Source organism: Letharia lupina, assembly GCF_014066315.1.
Source record: "Letharia lupina isolate WasteWater1 chromosome Unknown contig_13, whole genome shotgun sequence".
Lineage (NCBI taxonomy): Eukaryota > Fungi > Ascomycota > Lecanoromycetes > Lecanorales > Parmeliaceae > Letharia > Letharia lupina.
This window is the reverse complement of record NW_023502982.1, coordinates 1,412,378-1,433,834: the sequence shown is the minus strand read 5'-3', so window position 1 is coordinate 1,433,834 and position 21,457 is coordinate 1,412,378. Positions and strand designations below refer to the sequence as shown.

General features: G+C 50.7%; 8 protein-coding genes across 8 annotated transcripts; 3 read left to right on the top strand and 5 right to left on the bottom strand.

Moving 5' to 3' along the window:
• Window positions 1–463: 463 nt before the first annotated feature.
• HO133_001847 (uncharacterized protein) lies at window positions 464–971 on the bottom strand (the record flags this gene model as incomplete). The annotated part of the gene is made up of 3 exons (XM_037292775.1): window positions 464–527; window positions 592–755; window positions 810–971. The coding sequence occupies 3 exons, from the start codon at window positions 969–971 to the stop codon at window positions 464–466; spliced, it is 390 nt and encodes a 129-aa protein (XP_037151314.1).
• Window positions 972–2,281: 1,310 nt separating this feature from the next.
• On the bottom strand, window positions 2,282–2,834 carry HO133_001846 (uncharacterized protein; the record flags this gene model as incomplete). The annotated part of the gene is made up of 3 exons (XM_037292774.1): window positions 2,282–2,322; window positions 2,352–2,437; window positions 2,503–2,834. The coding sequence occupies 3 exons, from the start codon at window positions 2,832–2,834 to the stop codon at window positions 2,282–2,284; spliced, it is 459 nt and encodes a 152-aa protein (XP_037151313.1).
• Window positions 2,835–4,637: 1,803 nt separating this feature from the next.
• HO133_001845 (uncharacterized protein) lies at window positions 4,638–7,854 on the bottom strand (the record flags this gene model as incomplete). The annotated part of the gene is made up of 3 exons (XM_037292773.1): window positions 4,638–4,761; window positions 4,833–5,233; window positions 6,010–7,854. The coding sequence occupies 3 exons, from the start codon at window positions 7,852–7,854 to the stop codon at window positions 4,638–4,640; spliced, it is 2,370 nt and encodes a 789-aa protein (XP_037151312.1).
• A 458-nt stretch (window positions 7,855–8,312) lies between these two features.
• On the top strand, window positions 8,313–9,329 carry HO133_001844 (uncharacterized protein; the record flags this gene model as incomplete). Its single annotated transcript, XM_037292772.1, has 3 exons — window positions 8,313–8,691; window positions 8,849–9,210; window positions 9,264–9,329. The coding sequence occupies 3 exons, from the start codon at window positions 8,313–8,315 to the stop codon at window positions 9,327–9,329; spliced, it is 807 nt and encodes a 268-aa protein (XP_037151311.1).
• A 335-nt stretch (window positions 9,330–9,664) lies between these two features.
• HO133_001843 (uncharacterized protein) lies at window positions 9,665–10,750 on the bottom strand (the record flags this gene model as incomplete). The annotated part of the gene is made up of 1 exon (XM_037292771.1): window positions 9,665–10,750. The coding sequence occupies one exon, from the start codon at window positions 10,748–10,750 to the stop codon at window positions 9,665–9,667; it is 1,086 nt and encodes a 361-aa protein (XP_037151310.1).
• Window positions 10,751–11,015: 265 nt separating this feature from the next.
• On the top strand, window positions 11,016–12,579 carry HO133_001842 (uncharacterized protein; the record flags this gene model as incomplete). The annotated part of the gene is made up of 5 exons (XM_037292770.1): window positions 11,016–11,327; window positions 11,379–11,502; window positions 11,557–12,265; window positions 12,316–12,378; window positions 12,435–12,579. 5 exons carry the CDS (start codon window positions 11,016–11,018, stop codon window positions 12,577–12,579), a joined length of 1,353 nt encoding a protein of 450 aa, XP_037151309.1.
• A 452-nt stretch (window positions 12,580–13,031) lies between these two features.
• HO133_001841 (uncharacterized protein) lies at window positions 13,032–14,435 on the top strand (the record flags this gene model as incomplete). The annotated part of the gene is made up of 2 exons (XM_037292769.1): window positions 13,032–13,970; window positions 14,037–14,435. 2 exons carry the CDS (start codon window positions 13,032–13,034, stop codon window positions 14,433–14,435), a joined length of 1,338 nt encoding a protein of 445 aa, XP_037151308.1.
• Window positions 14,436–17,058: 2,623 nt separating this feature from the next.
• Window positions 17,059–21,336, bottom strand: HO133_001840 (uncharacterized protein; the record flags this gene model as incomplete). Its single annotated transcript, XM_037292768.1, has 9 exons — window positions 17,059–17,797; window positions 17,850–18,014; window positions 18,065–18,124; window positions 18,175–18,321; window positions 18,572–18,743; window positions 19,290–19,299; window positions 19,356–20,125; window positions 20,184–21,020; window positions 21,114–21,336. The coding sequence occupies 9 exons, from the start codon at window positions 21,334–21,336 to the stop codon at window positions 17,059–17,061; spliced, it is 3,123 nt and encodes a 1,040-aa protein (XP_037151307.1).
• Window positions 21,337–21,457: the final 121 nt, after the last annotated feature.

Genomic DNA, 21,457 nt, shown 5'->3' with positions numbered 1-21,457 from the left:
GGCTCATAGGCTCCAGGTGTACCTCTCTTGGTAGCATTTGACGAACTTTCGTGAGGCGATTACCGCTTCGAGGCAAGCGAAGGGGGCGCAGCAAACGCGATACTCGTATAGCGATGTCGCACAATCCTTTCTCCTTTCTCCTTCGTATTTCCCACTCCGCACTCAAAAATTGAAGCATCCAGAAGAGGGAAACGCAGAGAATATGTACACAGTAAGAGCTCTTAGTCAGACTTTTTCTACCCAGATTACGGACGAAACCAGGAAGGACTGCAGAATTGCAAAAAAATGGAAAAACTAACTAACTCAAAGTCGTGAGCTAAGATTGTACCGTTACACGTTCTCTCGCAATCCTTTACCCAAGCTCAGCTTTGTTTCCCATACCGCGCTATGCAAACCCTCTGAGTAAATCATTCCAACCCGCTATGCAGAAACAAATCCGACCATCATCATCATCACCATCACCTCAGCGAGTCCTCAGCGTACCGTCGGGGTTCAAGAACGGCCCCAGAGCTCCCTGAGCTCTAAGTCTAACCAATACACCCATCAGCCATCCGTTTCCCAGATTTTGAAAAAGGAATTCGCACAACATACCGTTGCACCAAGGCGTCATTCTGGGACATCCACGCGTTCCAAACATTGGTCGCTTCTTGCTGCCAGTACTGCCGGGCACAGTAAACCTGCAGATACAAAGTCCGATGGCTCTCGAGTCTGTGCGACTGCAGCGTCGAAACGACGTTGTAGATGGGAGCGGGAACCTGGTACTGTTAGTCTGGAGCGTCAGTGTATGCGGTTACAGGGGGGGGACTGACTCCATTCACCTGGCCCCGGAGAGAGTTGATGATGACGCCAACGGTCTCGTCGGTGGGAGTTGCGTTGTTGGAGTTGCGGATGTAGAGCTTGATCGCCATGGCGACTTGGCACTCGTAGCGAGAGAAGTTCCAGCCATTGAGGGAAACACAGGTGGGCTCCATGGGTGTCTTTTTGCAGTTGGTTTCGCAAATCGTTTTGCAGTTGGAAAGCTTAGGCATGGTTCGATGTTTTGCGGGAGGGTATGGGGCTTTTGTACGAGAACAATGGTGTGCTGGGGGAGCGTTTTCCCAAGAAAGGATCGAACAGGTGTTCTCAGACTCTCAGGCAGCTGTCGACGCATCCGAGGGATCCTGGCACGGTGATGATGACGGTGAGGGAAACGGGGGATTGATAATGAGTCACGCAGCTCAAACGTGGGAATGGCATCTCTGATATGCTGAAGAGATAAATAGATAGGCAGACGTTTTGGGACCCGGAGGAAAGGTGGTGGGGACCGATCCCCTTTCATCGGGCAGTGCTGTAGAAATTGGAGGTGCACTCCATGCTGAACCTACGGGGAAGGCACGCAGAACACTGTACGTTTGGATGAGGTCCAAGGGGTAAAGATTATGACACTGTGAAAGAGAGGTGTGACAATTTTCAAAGGCACGCAAAACGGTTTTGAATGGGATGAAGCCAGGGGAAAGGAAAGATTGTTGTCGCATGGCCACGGATACGGCCGACCTGACGATAATAGAAGTCAGAAGTCAAAAATGCCACAACGGTCGACAAGAAGCATTTTCCTTTTTTAGGCAGTGCAGTCTCCCTCATCATTTCCCTCAATGCCGTAGAGCGATACGACTCACCGTGTTGAATCACGGAGGAAGATATTTGTTACACGGATGAGACGCGTCTGAAGATGCGGTAAGGAGGCGGTCGGCCCCCAAACCTTTGGAACCTCGCCAACGCACAGGATTCGCCGTAGCCCCGAGCCAATGTGAGGTTTCGCAACGTCTTTCTAACGTGGCGGTAACTTTTCCGAGGGAAGGATAGCGCAGCAGGAACGGTGTGGTGTGTCACGTGGATGGAGATGACCCAAGACCGGGTTTGCGATGGTGGACGGGAGTAATTAGTTCCAGCCGCTTACTCATACTCGTACGGGTACAGAGGATCAGACAGGTACGCATCCTAAACGCGAATACGAGGCGTTTGAGGTTAAAAGCGGAAGGAAGAAGACTTGACCTCAAATGGTGAATGCTTGCACTGAGAGTGCTGACTCACGCACGAGAAAGCTATTTCAATGTGTCAATTCTGCCTCTGATCTCTCAATAAAAATCGGAATTTTTGCGGAAAACGACCAGCGTCTTCGAAGGTTCTACGAAAAAGAGCAGAAAGACAAGAGCGAGCGGACTGTCTCCGAAAAGGCAAGATGTGCAAAAAAAAAACATAACCCATTCGAACAATCTTCTGGAAAACGTCTCAATCCAGGTATCTAAACATCCTGCGAGTCACTAGCAAGCAGGCTTCCACGATCTATCATTTTGAAGTATTGGAAGAGGAACCCGGAGAGGAAGACGTGGGGGAAGCCTGAGTCTTCAGAGTGCCATCTGGGTTGAGGAATGGCGCGAGGGCACCTGTAGCTTTCAATCTAGAAACCCAAGTCAGTCTCCGAACCTCCATTCAAGTATCAGAAGTTACAACACGATTACGGACCTCTTCACAATATTGTCGTTCTGCTTCAACCACGCGTAGTATACCCGACTCGCTTCCCTGTTCCAATGCGATTTGTTGACGTACACACTCATATAGATCGACCGCACCCCCTCTTGGGAATGGCGCTGGATCTGGGGCATGATGTTCTGGCAGGGCATGGCTGTTCCATTCACCTTTCCGCGCAGAGAGTTGACAATGTAGCCGAGGGTTTCGTCGCTGGGAACGGCGCTGTTGGCGTTCTTGATCCAGAGCTTGATCGCACAGGCGACCTGGCATTCGTATCTGGAGAAGGTGGCTCCGTTGATGGTAATCTGGGCTGGTTCTGATGACATTGTGGAGCGGTGGATGTAGGTGAAGTTCCACAATGGGCTTTTCGATGCTGGGAGAAGGATGGCAGTGTTTGATAGGTGAGTGGATATGTGTGAGACCCTTCTGCTGTTGGTTTGGGGGCCATAGTGTGGGCACGAGGCCGTTTATATGCGAATTCTGGCTCGAGCAAACGGCTGATGATGGTTTTCGTTTAGAACATAATGACATCGTAGGATTTCCAGCGAAGCGACAAAGGACTACGCAGGAAGCTGAAGTCATACGGGTGAAGCGAAGGATAGGGGAACTGCCAATACGGTACATCTCATAGCAAACAATGGTCTGTTTAGTACAGGGGATTTCGCGTGATTTCGCGTGATTGCTTGAGAGGATGGTCGGGAAAGCGAGAAGGAAGACGCACACGTAAAACTTTATACGCCTTGATTGTATGATGAGCACGGCCTTGGAAGGAAAGACTTACGAATATGAGAAAGATCTTTACATCGTTCGATTATAAATGTATGAGTCGAACGATCCCAGAGGATAGTGGTGTGCTGCGCTCCCTCGCTTTGTGGACACGGCAAATGTTATACGCGAATACGGCAATGATGTGAGATCGGAGTCCGTTTCGGGAGGTTCATGGGATGCGGATAAGGCCGACATTGAAGTATGAATGGTCTTTGAGTCGGCTCAGGGTGACCGAAGAAGAAAGATGACCCCATCCGTAGAGTCGAGACGAAAGAACCGTGTATAGGAACAATGTGCACATTGTGCTTCTGTTTGGGAGGCTTAGCTGCAATGATTGGTGCTTTCTGTTCGCGTACATGTGCGGACTTTGCAAGTGTCGGTGAACGCATTTGGGGGTAATTTTGAACGTATGCATGCATCCCGAATCCTTTTCAATTGCGTAGGAATTGAAGAAGAATCTTCATAAGGCGGAAATTCGCTGGGTACGCAGCCGTATGCGGGTAGGGGAGTAATTCCACCAATCGTTTGTTGTCTTCGTGGGGATTCGGCTGCACAGCTCTCAGCCTTATGGCGTTTTTGATAGGAGAACACTCTGTCGTGCATCTTGTCAGGATCCTATCTCGGGTGGAATAGCCTGATTCTTCACGGACCGTACTGACCGTTGCTCAGGTACGCTGCCAATCCGCCCGGCCGGATCCATCGTTTCCCTACGCGCACCAGGCATTTCGGGACTAGCATTGTACCGTTGTACCATTATGAGATAACATACCGCCTGAGAAGCAGGCGGAATTCCTTATTTTGCTACATCCTAGGCGTGACTCGGGCTGAGAATACAACAGCTCCTGGGGAGCCGAATGAAAGATACAGAGTGTAATTGGACCGCGATCCGCTTCGAAGGACAAGAGGGAAGCTGCAGTCACGATCCCTATTTACGTCTCATCAAAGCAACATCGGATCTGGCATTTTGCGAGTGTTAATAGCTGCATCGAAAACCACATAAGGCCAAAAGGGGTTAGTGTGTGGATCCATAGGATCATGACCACTATGAGCCACCCTCTCGGGAAATCTGCAAATCGATTACAATACCACATAGGGGTCTGTGGCCAAAGTAAATGATTGTTTTGAATGTCTTGCAAGCAGATTGTGGTACATAACCCCGACTTCAAGAAAGAGATCACTGCAAGCCGTCATTCCAGATACCTCGCAAGCAAAGTAAATCAAAACACCCATCATAAGCCCAGCGCAAGCCATCATTTCAATCATGATGAAAGCAAATTCCAGCAGAAGCCTCCAGATTTCAACCCTAGTTGCATACTATTAGCATGGGACCCCACGTACTCTACAAAGGAGTCGGCATGCACCTATGCCATCCCTCCATGCCCACCTTGCCCATCGCTCCCACCGGACCCGGTAGGGCTTTCCTTCAAACACTGATCATAACCTGCAACAGCAGCGGTCCGAGCGATTTTGCCCTCCCTCACCAGCCTGCAACGACATACGTCAGTCCTCGAGATCACTAACCCCCAAAACCCACATCATCATCGCCGCAAACTCACCGCGCCACAAGTTCCGTCATCTTGTTCCTCCAAGTCCAGTACGCCGCTCCTGCTTTTCCCCTCCACTCAAGATCATTGTCTACAACATCTTGCCAAGCCTCCTGGTGTAGAGGGTTGGTGCTGTCTCGGAGGAACGTTTCGATGCCCTGACATGGCAGTGTACCGGAGATGTTGCGCATGTCGAGGATGACGGCGCCAATGAGTTCCGAGTCGGCGTACGTGCCATCGTCGTTCTTGCAGTAGATGTAGAGCGCGGCTGCGATTTGGAGCTCATTTTTTCGGAAGAAGGAGCCGTTGAGTGTACTGCCGTGGAACGGCATGTTGTTATGATTTTGGAAAGAGGGACCTTTGGGTTGATGCTGTAAGGATGCGGAGACGCTGAGGGTGTTTGTGGTGAATTTCTGCGGAAGAACGGGAGAATGGTAGATCAAAGTGGATGTGTTGCAGTGGGATGAGTTAAGAGTTGCACTGTAACGAGGTGTTATTCCAAGTGTTGTGACTCAGTGACTCTGTGAAGTGATGGTGTGACACAACTTGACTGAATTGACCTAAAGATATATTCTTAGCTGTGAAGACTGGAAAAGGTGGCGGCTACCCCGATTGGTTTGTCTAATAAGCCGTCGCTGTGGCAAGAACGGCAGCGGACCTTTGACACTTAAGGGTAGATGTGCAGCTATGATTTCGATTGGGGACGATGTGAAGAGTGAAAACAGCTGCAGTTGGTGCATGAGAACGCAATAGGGCCTGTATTGCTAAGGAAGAAAAGCCTCCATGGGCAGTTGAGAGATAGTCTATCTGGCCAATCTCCCTACTCCGAACAATGTCTGCTTCATGGCGCGGAGGATCATAACTACACAGCCAGACAGAGAACGTGACAAAGCGTTTTGAAATAGAGATTTTGGGTATAGAGATTTTGAGTTACAAAAGCTAATGAGGCTGTGACCCGTATGGAACGGCGGCTGAGCTCGTCATTGATTGAGGAACCCTGATGAGGTCAGTGCTGCGCAGACGACACAAAGTTTCAAGTCATGTCAGGGTATTTGTCCATCAAATTTCTTCCATTTGTGTTGCAAAGATCAATAAATTTGCCTCATGTAGGGAAGACTACCTTACAAATCATTCCGATCGCTTCAGGGATTCCTCTGTCCTCCACCAACATTATAAAAGCGTCGCCTACTTTTGTAAGCTCACTGTTTGCCTCTTGTTGCCAAGCAGCCGGAAATCTGGGATACGCAGAGCTGTGGCTCTCCACTTCGCCTTGGTCACTAAGCGAAATGCGCCAGGTCACTTTGAGCTGGACGTTGCTCCGAGCGAAGATAAGGTCCTGCACGCCGAGAAAGAAGAGTGGACTATTAGACTCGGGAGCATTTGTAACAAGGTCTCTAAAGTCCTGCTTGCAGCTGATCCAGCATTTACCTCGAAGTTTTGCAACCTCCCAGTAACGTCCAAATGCCCTTCCCAAAGCCGCCAGCTCCATTTTCTCACAAGGTTGTCGCAGCCACGAGCCTAGTTCTGGCTCAGCCCATGAGCTTAGCGCTTGAATATCTAAGTGTGAGATTTGCTGGGTGGTAATATTCGCAGTGAGTTGTAGATCGCATATCAGTAATTGCTGCGCCATTGACATGGTTATGTCTTGTCGCTGCAGGAGATCATTATCCACTGTGGGAGGGAGCAGTAACTTGTTGGAGGTGGTGATCGTAAAGGGTACAACCATGGGTTGCAGTATGTCCAAATCCAGAACCTGGTCCACGTCCGTACCTTTGGGGGAAGGAGGCCTCGGCTCTGGTGGACGATCTTTTGTTGAGAATGGGAGATACCTTGCAAGACGCTGTGTGAGGGAGGATGGCTTCGTAGAGGCTGCTTTCCGATCGATCCCTTCCGGTCTCGTCTGACTATGGTCAATACCCTGCGTAGCTTGAATCTGTAGAATCTCGTCCCGCAACTGGAAAATCTTTGTGCTTCGCCGTGTGACTTCCTCCTTTTGCTTCGCCATGTATTTCCCTTCCTTGATTTTTCCCGGCTGCCACGAGGATACCAGTAATTGCCGCAGTACCTTATCCTCGATGTTCTGGAGCTGCTTTTCCACTTCACTCAGCTTACTCTGCATTTCTACCAAACGGGCTTCTTCCAGCGGAAGAGGTGGCTTAGGAGTGTTCGCTATATAGCGTCGAGGTCCTAGGTTGGCAGTTGAGGACTTCTGTGTCTGAGTTGGTTGCTCTGGAGGAACATTGGGGGGTTTCAATGGTGAAGACTTTGCGCTGGATCGTCCTTTTCTCTTTGATCTCCTGCTCGGGCTACTGAAAAGCAGACCTTTTGGTCTCTCCCGAGGGGGCTCTAGACCTAACTGTGAAGGCGTTGACGGCAAACTGGGCTCTCCATCCTCTCCAATACCCATTCCAGAAGTCGGAACGTAACGCCCACGTTGAGTTGGAGTGGATGGGATTTGGGAATTCTGACTATCCGGAACGAATGTGATGCCAGTGCTTCCCACGTCTGCCATTCCTGCAACAGGCTCGTGCTGTACCCCGTTCGTACCATTAGCCGCCGGTCCTTCGACTCTTGCTTCCTCGGGTGGTGAGGCCCGAGGGTTTGGGTCCACCACAGACTGGCCCTGCTTTGCCGAAACGTTGCCCTCTCCGAGATTTGGTGACCTTTGCGCCGGTGTCACTAGAAGTCCATGTCTCTTCTCCATGCCATTCATCCCCGATTGCGACTCTTTCGAAGCTGTGCCTGCAACATGCCCTACTACTTGTTTCGTTCCACCTCCCACGACTGGATCTTGCTCGAAAGTGTCATGTATTTCCTTGCTGACAGGCCTAAGCGGCTCGACCGATTTAGCCCGAGGCAGAATATTTGGATGGAAGCGCGCGAGGCTTGCTTTTGTCGGCGACATGAAGGATGATCGTCTCCTGCTTGGGCTGGCGCCATTCCGAGGCAATGGTCCAAGATCTGTGTTCTCCACAGTCACTGCGATAGAGGTTGAGGGCGATGTTCTTCGTCGCTTCGATGGAGACGAATCCATGTTCTAGAGACGTGACACTGTGACTTCTGAGGAGCTAAGCCGGCCAGCATGTCTTTGGTATTAGCGAGCACCACGTCCAAAGCAAGGTCCTCAGAATTCCGTCAAATGAGCCCGTGCCTTTGTGCAGGTAGAAGAGCTGGAGACGCGCTTCCAACGCCCCGGCGCATTCCGTAGATCCTCGGGTAGATGTACTTAGCGGAGAAATCTCCGCAGTGCATGTCCTAGCGTCCTTAACTGTATATCATTCCTCGATGCTGATTCGTTCGAAATGCCAAATTTTCTTATGTAATTGAGCCCTACAAGCCTAACCCTAAGCTAACCATCTTCCTCGGAGGACGAAGGCCAGTGGTTAAGGTACCTAGGTATGCTCCTTCATGTCCCCCTTCTTCGATCTCTTGACGTCCACTTCCACTGGCTAAAATAACAAACTTAGCGCGCTGTACGAAAGGCTCCTGATCATGCCTCGCGAACCCAAAGACTGGGACAATCAGTCCCGTGAAAAGAAACCCTCCCCTCTCGGAACCTCCATCTTTGTCGGTCTCCGCGCAGCAGACACTGTCCTCCAATATAGCATCCTGCAGCGCGGATGGGGCTCCCAACTCATCCAATCCCTCGGCGGCAGCGTTGTTCCCTTCGCCACGCCCCGCGACCCTGCTCTCGCCTACTTTGGCTTGGGTCCGTATCCAGCAATACTCTCCGCATTGGCACTGGGGGCTAGCACGAAGCACGTAGCATGGGTTCTGGGTGTCTCAGAGCAGGAAATGCTGCCTGCAGGAGCATTGATGATTGGAGTTTTCAATTCGGTAGTCAATACGCTGAACACGATGTTCTCGCTCTGTACGTACATTTCCGAGTTATTTTCCCCAAATGTACATCAAAACTTGAGTCGCAACACATTGCTCGGGAGCAAATCCCTCCTTCTACTCTGGAGACCTGTTTTATAACCCAGGTTCTTTGCCTCGAAGGAGCAGTGCTGACTCCGAACTTTGCGTAGGGACTATCACAAGTGCAGCGCCGCAAATGGCGACGCAGTCGGCTTCGATCACGGACGTGATTACGTCGAGTCCTACATTGATGCTTGGACTCGGGCTGTACACCGTTGGCATCGTCACCGAGTTCGCGTCTGAGCTGGACAGGAAGAGATTCAAGGACAAGCCTGAGAACAAGGGAAAGCCGTATGGTGGTGGACTGTGGTCCTGGGCTACAAACATCAATTATGGTGGATATACGCTTTGGAGGGCTGGGTATGCGGTGTCCGCGGGCGGGCTGCCCTGGGGTGCTTTCGTTGGGGCCCTCTTCGCTTATGACTTCGCCTCCAGGGCTATACCATCGCTGGATAAGTACTGCACCGAAAAGGTATGTCTTTATGGCCATTTGTCTTGACGATCAAGTGCTAAAGGCGTGCATAGTATGGTGATCAGTGGACGGATATCAAGAAGCGTGTGCCTTACAGGCTCCTGCCCTTCATTTATTAGGCAGGATGCACGAGCCCAGGCTTTCGTGGCAATTGATTGGGTAAGATAGAGAAGTGGGTACACAGTGTAGAAGTAACCGGCGGCCCTCAGCTCTTGTATACACATGGACCATGCGTAGCAACTCAACTTTGGGCTTGATACTATTTTGATTACAGCTCCCGAAATCCTTTACCCAAAGCCCTGGCTGATGAACTTATGTTAGGCTTTCCGGTCATTCTCTACGTAATTGCATGATCGAGTATGTTTTTCAGTGTCAATGCTTACTTTCTGGGGTATCATAAAAGCTCACTGCCAACTTCATAGAACACCAAAGCTGGACTTACACAATTCCACCATCATCCCCTTCTTACCTCCTCTAACCGTGCCTTCCACTTCTCCGCCCACGCAGTAAATTCGTCCTCGTTCCCACCCCAGCCAATCCGTACTTCTTCCACACAAATCTTCGAGATTTCCGCAAGGTTCCCCAACCGATCCTCCACTTCCTCCTCATCACCAGCGTACAGAGCTCCAGCGATCTCGTCCGTTTCCTCCGTAAATTGCTTGGTGTGGTCGAGTAGTGCATCTAGACTTTGTATATGCGATGATGTGGGAAGGCTCTCCGACGTGGTAGAGTTGTTAATATTGGAAAATGTCAAAATCCGGCGTTTGATCAGCGCAGGGTAAAGCAAACGGATTATGCGGAGGATAACGAGGGTGCGTTTCCGGAGGGCAGCAACGGGTGAAAGAGTGAGGCCTTGGAGCGATTTCTCGAGAGAAGCATCGACCGGCCAAGCGGATGATGTGGTCCCCTTGTTGGAGGTCAGGGAGTCTGTATCTGATTCAGACTCCTCGTCTGGATCCCACTCCTCCAGCTCCGCGATGGCGTCCTTTAACAAGCCATGAAACTCTTCAATCCTCTCCGCTGCAAGCCTCGTAAGGCCACCCGAGCCAAGGGCAACCACCTTGTCGCATTCTGCCCATAGCACGCCAGTAGAAGCCAAAATATCTCTACTCCCAGTCTTTTCGATGCCGTGCTCATCCTGCGGTATCAATGCTAGCAGACTCTGCAATTCCATCATCATCCTCGACAGTGAAGTTTGTATATACTGGTGTAGAAGGTTGGTGTATTTTTCTGCAGGGCAGAGCTCGAGTGCGCTCATCATCGCTGGGAGGCAGCTGTTGGACAGAGAGTTCAAGATGAAAACTATGGCGGACGCCGTGAACGGCTTGTTGAGGATTAGGAGAGAAAGCTTCGTAGTTTGCGCTTTGAGGATCTGAGAAGCATCGGAGAGGAGCGCGAGAGGATTCGGAGAGTCTTCGATGGGTGGGTGGACAGGCGTTGGAGATTGGAGAGCGGTATGGAAGCGGTGAAGGAGGGTCTTGAGGTTCAGTATGGTAGTCTTTAAGGTTGCAAGGGCGTCTGATTGTTTGGAAGGGGCCATTTTTTGTGAAGATCATTACAGCGGTAAGGCCTAGAAAGCAGTTTGAAGCTGAGAACATTCATTCGAAAGTTTGACAAGTTGATGGATGAGGACTAGCGTTGGTGGGAGAAGATTACTAGTGCCTTTTGGCCGAGTGTGAATAAGGTATCTGTTCTTTTTATTTCATCTTGAATGCAGGATGATGAATGTGAAAAGTGTCTGGGATACTACTGGTTGAAATGAGACGGGTATATGGGTACGGCGCCGAGATTTCGTACTCAACATCATGGCTCCACGTCAAGCCAAGCCAGTAGAGCGTGTGCTGCCAACCCAGACATTGATCATCGACAATGGAGCCCATACCATGAAAGCTGGCTTCGCTACATCAACATTGAGGTTAGAGGATTGTCAGGCCATTCCAAATTGCCTCGCAAAAGACCGTGGGAAACATGTATGGATCGGAGCACAGTTAGAGAAATGCAATGACTTTGGCGAAATCGCCTTTCGTAGGCCGGTTGAAAAGGGCTTTCTCGTCAATTGGGAAGCCCAGAAAGCTATTTGGGATAATACGTTTTTTGAGAAGAACGCTAAATTGGCGGTAAGTGTTCGCTATCATCGTTGATGGTACATTGTGCTGAGTGGTCTAAAGTGTGACCCTCAAACCACAAATCTCATTCTCACAGAAGCGCCAAATACGCCAGTGTCTCTCCAAACCAACTGTGACCAGGTCATCTTCGAAGAGTATGAGTTCGCCTCGTATAGTAGATGCCTTGGTTCGTAGTACCAGCACCACTCCTATATTAAAGGTCGGACTAACGTTAAGGTAGGTCCATCTCTGAACGCCTATCAGGACATCCAAAGCCTTTTTGGGGCACCCCCTCGCGGACACGATCTTGCTGCTCTCCCTGCCGAGTGTTTGCTTGTCATTGACTCAGGCTACTCTCATTCAACCGTCACCCCTCTCTTCAATGGTCGGCCCATACAGCAAGCCGTCCGCCGTCTTGACATCGGTGGTAAGTTCATGACGAACTACTTGAAAGAACTCATCTCGATCCGTCATTATAATATGCTCGACGAAAGCTATGTAATGAACGAAATCAAGGAAGCAGTCTGCTACGTCAGCCAGGACTTCAAACGTGATCTTGAGCGGACTTGGAAGCGAACCTCTATAAGCCGGAAGAAAGCTATAGGTGACGAGCGGGACATCGTTGTTGACTATGTGCTTCCAGATTATAACGCTCACAAGCATGGCTTCATGCGTCCTCATGACCCTTCTCCGACTGCGAAGATGAGGAAGATGGGATCGATGGCCGGAGCAGGTGATGTCGTCGAAGACTATATGACCCTTGGAAACGAGAGGTTCATGGTGCCAGAGCTATTATTCAGTCCGGGAGATGTGGGCATGAAGCAGGAGGGGTTGCCAGCTATCGCCTTGCAGAGTCTATCTGGTTTACCGCCAGGACTGTGGCCGGCTATGTTGGCGAACATTCTTGTCGTGGGCGGCAACTCGAAGATTGAGGGATTCATGTCAAGGCTGTAGGTATCTCTGGGCTTCGTGCCTTTATCGTTGCTGATGTGGTGAATAGCGAGACGGAGATTCGGCAGCTTGCGCCTTCGGAGTGTGTAGTTCGTATTGCAAGAGCTTCTGAGTAAGTTGGTCCTGAGTTCTGGCGCGATTGCTCCTGCCATTACTGACAGTCTGTAGTCCAATCAAGTCAAATTGGCTCGGTGGTGCTTACCTCGCAGCGGACCCTGCCGCGTTGAAAGCAGTCCAAGTCACTAGAGAGGAGTACAACGAAAATGGAAGTGCCTGGCTCGGAAAGGTCTTCTCGGTAGCTGTGAGACGGTAGCAGAGACAGGGGCATGCTTGCATTGCAGATCGTCGTGGTGCTCTAGCCTTTCTCTTTTATCTCAATTGAGCCACGAACTACCATATCTGGAAGCTGCAATCTGTACATCATGGAGTCCCATTTGAGAAATCGATCCATGAGATTGTCTGTAAGCTGACTTCCCATGCCTTTGTCATGAGGACGGAGACCCGGTCTCGCGCCAAGACTTATCCAAACGGGAACTAGCGATCAACACCCAGCATCTTCCACACTTCTCTTTCTTTGATCCTCCTCGTCCTCCTCGTCCTCCACATCTCTCCTACTCCCTTCCAGCCTCTATTCAGCCAGACTCACTGTCGATCGACTCTCTCTTTCTCTCTCTTTGTCTCTCTCTCGTCGACGTGTCCCAAAAGCTAGTACGTCCACGAGCATCTCATCCTTCAACATACCAGATACGCAAGCGTTCATCCATCATGTGCTCTGAGTGCGGAGATGTACACGAACCTCTCTGCAGCTACTGTGGAGAGAGTTGCTATGGCGAATGCAATGACCCGGACGTCTGCCCAAGTTGCTGGGTCCCCGCCAATGATCCGGACGATTTTGACGAGGCTGAATTCATCGATGAGGCTTTTCGTGGTTGTGAGGATGAGAGATGCATCTGCCAGTGTCACGAGACCTTCTTCCGACATGAAGGATGGTGGGTTGAAGCCGGTGTACTCAAGATGGAAGACGTGGATGGCCTGCCATACCTGCCATACGTGCGCACAGGAGTGTTCCCGTTCCTCAAGCTACCGGGAGAGATCCGAGACAAGATCTATGGCTCTGCGTTCTTGCAAGATGGCAACCAACGCAAGTGTGCTAGTCATCGTGGCAACATCCATACTGCACTGCTCGGCACCTGCCGCCAGGTCTACAATGAAGCACGTCACCTGCCATTGACAACTAATAAGCTCTGCTTCAACTCTCCAATCTACGCCCATGACTTTCTGGGCTTTCTACTTGCTCCAACTCAGCACGATCTCGTGACAGGGATACACATCGAGTTCTACATCGGCGAATTCTCCAACTCAAGCTGGGCGCTTCTATTGAGAGAATTGACGAAGATGCCCATAACCCATATCGGTCTGACTGTGAAAGGCAAGTTTCCTAAGGAGGTAGTGTCTGAGCATGTCTGCTTTACCAATCGTTTCAGGGTGCTCAAGGGTCTCAAGACTTTCGACCTCATTCTTACCCCCAGCTGCATCTCGAAAGGTGACAAGAAGGACATCCAAGAAACCATGAGGGAGAACTTAATCAAAGACTACGTTCGTCCCAAGGAGCTCACAAAGTCCAAAGCTAAGCGGATGGTAAGTACCGAGAGCAATGAAGGCTCAAAGAAGCCGGCCAAGAAAGTCAAGAAAGGCAACAGTATGGTTAGCAGCTCTCCCAATATCTAACATTAATTAGCAAAAAGCTGATTCTACTTGATTAAGTACCAGACAAAGATTTTTGCTTCACCCAGGTCCAGTCGCCTCGGCCTCAAGTCCCAGAAGTCCAAGCGTGATGCCGCCAAAGCAGCCAAGGAACGGGCGAAGCAAAATCTGCTTGACCAGTACAACCAGCTGAGGCAATACGCAAAATCGCTCGACACCGATGCCACTCCAGTCAAGATCCGTCTCGAGCAAGCTCGCGAGGCGGCGGAAGCCATTGACGAGACAAAGTTCGAGAAGTTGGCCCACGGGATCTTCTTGACCCTCGAGGAGCGATACAACAAGATCGCCGCCGCTCGCACAAATGTGCCTGTCTTTCGCGCGCCAGTTCAATCGTCCGAACCCACGTCTTCACAAGAGTTGTGTCAATCTTTGGACAGCCAAAGTATATCGCAGTCATCCACATAGACGTCCCTGTCTCATTACCCCAATGTGCTGCGATCGAAGGGGATAGATCACTAAGATTAGAGAGCAGATTTGCCAAGAGAAGCAATAGCATTGTGAATCCTATGTTTCTCATGTTTGCTGCTCAAGTCATGTCTATCGAGAAGCTTCCGCTGTAACTCCGCTTCGTGTATGCTTAGCATTATAACAGCATAGAATTTGCGAGAGGGTGACTGTCTAAGTGATGCTTTGTGTCGTCGACGCTTGTATGCACTTGAGTGACACGGTATCTCGGCTGTAGCCTCTACATGTTTTACCATTTGAACCTTATTGCAGTCAAATCTCAGTCAGAGATCCTGTAACGTCGATTTTGTCAAGTCCGAATGCTACAGATACAATCTTCAGACTCTGCCGTTAGTGTGCAGACAATTAGGCTTGAACTCTTCTGGATTAACCTAAGAATCTTGAGCAGCTGACACTGTGCGAGATGATGAGAGACTGCGCTCAAGCTTTCCCACTAAGTCAATGCTCGAGAACAGACAGGATTGGTCGAGGATCTCTGGGTCCAGCCTGTACTCTTTGACTGCTTGAGGTTGCGAAGTATGGGTTGTCGGACTTCTTGGGCTTGTAGCCCATGCATCTCGCATTTCCAGCAAATTAAGCGCTGTGGTGAGACAATTTTTGCGTTCTTCACCGCCCTTGCATACCCCAACCATGGCACTTATAATTTCTTGCTCACATACTGCATCGAAGCCTAACATCTCTGACGCACTACCATGAACACCATGCTACGAGGTTCCATAAGTCGCTGCTTCGCGACCAAGCGACCCCGCGGGCCCAGGTTCCATGGGGCCGCTCCACGACTCTCACGCATAGCATATCGTGCGCCGATCAGTCGATTTTCTACTCTCAACTTTTCTTCAGCATGTGCAGCAAGGACCCGACGACTCCAGGCTTTCAAAGCCCCTACTGCCATCCGACCGTACTCGTTACCACCTCTCCCTCCTCGAATGAACAACACGATACCTGTTTATCGCAGGAGTGTCAAAGGCAAGATCTTCGACAGTATGATGGCGCATCCACTCGCTTGGTTACTCATTGTCCTCTGCGTGTGCGGGGGTATACAATGGTCTTGTCAGTTTTACAACAGAGTAAGGCCTGTCTATAACGCAATATCCTACGTCAGCAGCAAGTGGGAAGGTTGGAAAGCGAGACGCAGACACCGAAGGGCGGAGAAGCTGGCGAGACGCGAACAGGCGGCTTTGGAAAAGAGGGGACGGGGAGAGCGGGGGGGTAGATGGCGAGATTATTTCTGGGCGCCGAAGAAGAGGGGAGGTGATGGGGAGGATGGGGAGGGGTGAGAGGGTGGGGTGGGGATGTCGGAGACGAGGGGTGGAGAAAGGGGTCGATGGAGGGTTGATGTGTCCAGCCACCAGTCGCCGGTCAAGGCCCCGGGTTGAAATGATTGGGATCGGTCGTAGATTCTCTACTCTCCGCTGAGCTGTATCGGAATAGGAACACCGCTCTACGGAATGCCTGCTGTTGCTGCAACGTCTATTCGGCAACTGTTTGGTGCGCTTGACCGGTCTGAACCCCTCGATCCACGCAATACTTCATTCATTGCCTGTCAGGGACCTAAAGAGTAGGTAATCACCACTGTAAACTACAGCGGTTCTGATCGCCCGCTCAATTTGCTTCGTTTTCCTTCCCTCACGGTTCGACTCCTCCGCCTTCTTTCTCCAATCGACATCCTTTTCCCCTTCTCACCTTTCGAAAACCCACCCACACAGCCACAGCATCTCAAACATTTGCTGCAGCCCTTGCAATTCACGCATTCGAAATCATTGATACCGGTGGTCTCGAGAACGTATCTGAAGGCCTTTTCCCTCCCTGTCAGCTTCTACGCGCCCTAATTCTCTAACGGAGAGCGCGTAACGGTGGCATCATTACTATGCCATAACCATCGGACCTCGGAAAGGGGTTCGCAAGACCAAGTATATTGGCTTGCGAGTGCGTGGTGATGTACTAGTACTTAGATAGGGGGAACAGTGATAACGAATTCGTGAGCATGAGTACTAGAACGAAACGGCATTGCTGGGGCCACCAGGGAGCGTTCGACTTCTCTTTCCACGGCTGTTTGACGCTGCGATGAAGGGAACTTGCACCATATGCAAGGGGCGGTGGGGCAATTGAACTGCATTTCGGGAAGTGTGTTTGTGTAGGTCAGGAAACCCCATCGATGAATCAATCTCAGGGCTCAAAGGCGTCAATACTATCTCATTTCAGCATTCAAGGGGTTACGGTATGCTTTCGAGATCTCCCGAGAAATATATAAGTAGGATATTTTGGGGACCCGAGGACGTAGTTTGGAGCTCTCGAGGTTCGGACAACGTGCAAAGGAGCCTAAAGTAACACGACTGCCGGACGTAGGTCCTCAATGATTCGCCATTTTATAGCTTTCAAAGGTGAAACCGACAGCATCGTTGTGGTTGAATCGGAACAACTTGATGCGCTATCTAAGCTTAGCCACAACGCTCTAGAGAAGTATGCATCTCACTCATCCAGCTCTTCTTCAGCATCCTTGTGAGCCTCTACAATACCTTTCCGCGAGGCGTACAAATAGACTCTGGAGAAACCGGCTCTTCGTTCACATCATCATAGCCATTGACTCGTCCTGTACAACATTCGTCTCTTCATAATCCGACCATGGTTGAGAAGGTAAGGTGAGTTTAGGCCAAGAGTTGAAGAAGACTGCATGTTCTCGCGAATCTTCCATTCCAGCTGGAAGTGCTGATGGCGAGCACCACGGATGTGTTCTGGTATAGAAGTCTTCGGCGTTGGGCTTCCATGCGACTGCGGAACTCGCGAGGTTGGCAAGCTGATTCTTTGGCCGGAGCGCAGGATCAAGTCTCTCAACAAGCACCTTCAGCCTATTTAACCAGGCATCCTGATCATCTTGGTGATCGTGTACAAGCAGGAGCAACATAGTGTAATCCATCTCCTTCAGCAGCAAGTGTAGAGTCTCGTCGAACAACGCAGATCTCGGAACCTGCCACCTCTCCTCGCCCAGCTGTCTGAAAGTCTTGATGGCGCGGAGAGTGTGATCTTTGCTCGCAGTCCCAGACTGTCTGATCTCTTCAGGCCAGTAATTTTGCGGCCAGGAAGGTCTTTGGATTCCAGCAGACTTGTGAATTTGTTGCCAAGTATGGTGGAACCATGCGTGCTCGACTTTGGACTTGAAGGAGGTAAGATGGTAAAGGTCGTAGAGTTGGGCGAGAGGAGGGAGTTCTATGAAACCGACAATCTCGCCGCCTGGAAGGAGTTGACCGGGACGCAGGCTACTGTGTGAGAAGACGACGACGGTGGGACCGAGTTCTCGTTGCAGTCTGGCTCGTAGGTTAGCATCGTGCCCAAACTCACAGTAATGGTAAGGTTCACACTGGTGAAGGCGCGTCCACTGCTTTGGAATACATTCGCTTTGAACTTTCAACCATCTCCCCTTCTTCTAAATCCTCACCGTTGCCCCTCTTGCGCTTCGCATGGCCCGCTGCTGGCATCGCCTGATACCCGCTGTAACCTGGCGGCGTACCATACATTTTAGGCCTGAGCAGCATTTAGGTCACCGCATACAATGAGGAACATGCATGACTCACAACGAGGAACTGGATGCCTCATATCCGTTGTAACTTGGCGGCGTACCACGCGTTTCAGGCCTCAACATCATTTAGGTATCGCATACAAACAAAGGATTCGCCAGACTCACAATAACGAAGAATTGAAGACTTGTTGTTGGTTCAAGGCTCTGGTGGCTCCTGTCTGGCGCGCATGTTCTAGTTCGAAGCTGCTTCTGTCTTGTTTGACATCCGCCCAGTAACCAGTCGAATGCGGCGTCATACCGACGTCTGGTGGCCTAGATGCTCATCAGACCAAATTCCGAAAACAGAGGACGGCGAGACATACGACGGTGAGAACGGGTTCCCCCCAGACTTCTCCATAGCTCTTACGTATCCCTCATCCTCCTTACCCCCGGAGCGCCTACCCTCCTTGTTTCGCGCCCACAGTCTAGCGGGCAGTGGCACAACATCAACGCTCGGACTCGCAGGCCTAGGTACTCATTAGTCTCACCCGCCTTCACCCACCCAAACACCAGCTCAACTCACATTGCGGACGGTGGGGGCGCTCCACTCCTCACCCTCCTCCCCTCATGATCATCACCCTCTGCTTTGCGCTTGAGATCCTTCCTCAGCTTACCGATTGATAGTGAAGGTTGGGTGATATAATCCATTCGAGGATCACTGGCAATCTGGTCATGGTACTCCATTGGTGGACGCGCTACGTGAGCCAAAGCATCGGCTGGAGGTATCTGTGCAAGGGTTGAGTTCGGAGGTTAGGTCGATGCAGTGTTGTGGAAACAGTGGGCGGTGGACGGCATTGAGCGGCTTATTCGAGTTCGTTGTAGTAAGATGGAGAGATGCACGGTCAGGTGGATTTCGAGTTGTAATAGTGCTGATCTTAATACTTGAGAAAAGATAGAAGCACGCTGTCGTGCGATTGGTAATTTGGATTCAAATTGGTTGAAAAATGATGTTGTGTTAAATGTCAAGGCGCGATTCAGAAAAGTCAAGTGCGACCAGCGAAGCGCTAGAATTGGCGACGGACTTTTCCCAGGGAAGAAAGAGGAACTTAGGTCACAACAATTGTTTCTCGCGTAACGTTGTATTACTACTAAGACTGCTTGCTATTGCTAGTAGGTGGATAGCCAATCCAAGAAGCTGGAGGCCCAATGCAGAGTGCAAGCAGCCGTTCCAAAAGCTATCCCAGCGTATCCATCTTAAACTCGCTCCTTTGCGTTTGAGCTTAGAGCCAATGCCTTGACACTGGGGAAATGCTAGACAATAATGTATCAGCAAAGCCCTTTGGGATATTGGCTCTAGCAATGCTTACCGGTGTTCCAAACCCAGAAACAGCATCCCAACCGGCCAATGCTGGGAAGCCACTTCCTCCGCAACCAATAGCCGAGCCACTCGTAATGTCTGAGAACGAAGAATAGCCCGTCGAGTACAGCCATGGATTTAGGAACCCAAGAGCGGGCTTGCCAGCTGCGAGTAGGGCATCATTGACCAGAGCTAAGATGGCAGAGGCTGTAGGTGTAGAAGCACTCGTGCCATCAAGGATGGTGATAGTTCCATTCCAGATGGTAACAAACCGTTGACCCTGGGCAGCGATGTCTGGATAGCCTCGGCCAGCTTTATTGTAGAGACCATTGAACTCGCCGCCTAAACTCGAGATGTAATTCTTTACGACACTGTTGTCATTTTGGTATGTTGGACGAGCAAAGTAGTTGCTGAAACCGCCGCCGCTTGAAAAGCCATTTTCTGTGTCAAACGCCACGACTTCAGGATTGAAGTTCTTAGTGGCTCCGACACTGGTAACGTAGGGGCACCCGTCTGGGAAGGAGGGGAGGAAGGTAGCGGTATTGTTGCCATCGTTGGTGAAGCAGTCGGCAGTAGGTCCGACACCGTTGTCACCACTTGCAGTAAGGAAGGATGTGCCTTTGGCTCCCAGTTGAGCAAAGAGGTTGCAGACTTTTTTGGCGTAGGCTTCGGGAACAGTTTGCTCGTCGTCACCGTAGGAAGAGCTGATAATTTGAGGAAGGGTATCAATGTCCAATACTGCGTTGAGGAATTGCAAATAAGGCTCATTGGTGTCGGTGGCTACATACACCGTCAGTGACTGCTGGAAAGTGGCTCAGCTGGAATATGGTTGGCTTACGAGTGAGATCATCTGGATTAAATGGAGGCATTCCACCCGTCGTGAATGCAGTAAGCGGAGTCGGGTAATCAATGCCAATGATCGTCTCAGCGTCAAGATTCCCCTCCAGATCCTTCCCTGCAGCCAACTGTGCAGGAGTGTCAGGCGTCTGCTGGTTATCGCCTCCATTGATGACATCAACGCTAAAAGTCTCGGCCTCTGATGCTGCGCCCTTGCGAAACATCTCGAGGAATATCTGGACATCGGAACGGTTGTTTGCCTCCCCCAAAAAGTCCGTCAAGCCGATTTGGTTCTTGCCTGGCACTTGCGGTGTGTATCCTTTGGTCCCGTAGAAGGTTCGAAGACACAGTGGCGTCACGAAGGTTGTATTGCATACCTTGGCCACGGCAGCATTCGCAGAATCAGGCGTGGCAGCAACTTCGGTCTCAGCGGAGAAGTCCGGAGCAGGAGCGGCTTCAACTTCCTCGAATGGTTTGATCGTCTTAAGTGTCCTTCGACGGCCAGCAGGTCGAAAGAAAGAATTCGTGGGCTGGATCGTATCGATATGTTCGTGTAAGTGCTTTGGCAGCGACCATTTGGGAGCCCGAATGATGCGGTCGCCATCAAGGTGTTCATAGATCGAGTACTTGGTATCAAGAAGGCGTTCAATTTCACGGACAGGCAGCGAGACTTTAATGAAGTCTTTCGCTCTATTATAACTAAGCTGGGCTCGATCAATGCCACTGTCAAAGAGCCAGTCGTGAACAAGGCTCAGGGTATCATCGGCAGGCTTGACCAGCTCGTCAACCTCTTCATTGGTGAGGTGCTGACCATAGCGAGGGTGGGAGGGCGTCGAAACTGTACATACCACAACCAAACGTTAGCAGTGTTAGCCATTCTCGGGGGAGCTTCTCATGCGTGTTGGGGGGCTTGAGAACCGGCTCGACATACCTTCATAGAGATGTCTTTCAAGCTCGTCGAATTGGCTTTGCTTGAGACCAATGTGCAAGTGTAGCAGCTTATTTGCAGGCGCTGAACCGACCTCATGCCATTTTCTTGGTACCTTGTGGGTGTCCTTGACGGCGTATTCGGTGCGAGAGCGCAGAGGAGAGCTAAGGATACAGGTTGAGGCAGCCAGAAGGCCAAAAGAGACTGAACGAAGGTGCATCAGCATATTGGATACTTTGTATTGGGAACCTGCAGCTGCAGGAGAGAGAGAGGTACTTACTGCCCTTTATCTAGCACCTGGCAGAAGCAAATGAGGAAGGTCCGTCCGTCTGTCCAAAGCAGAGCTT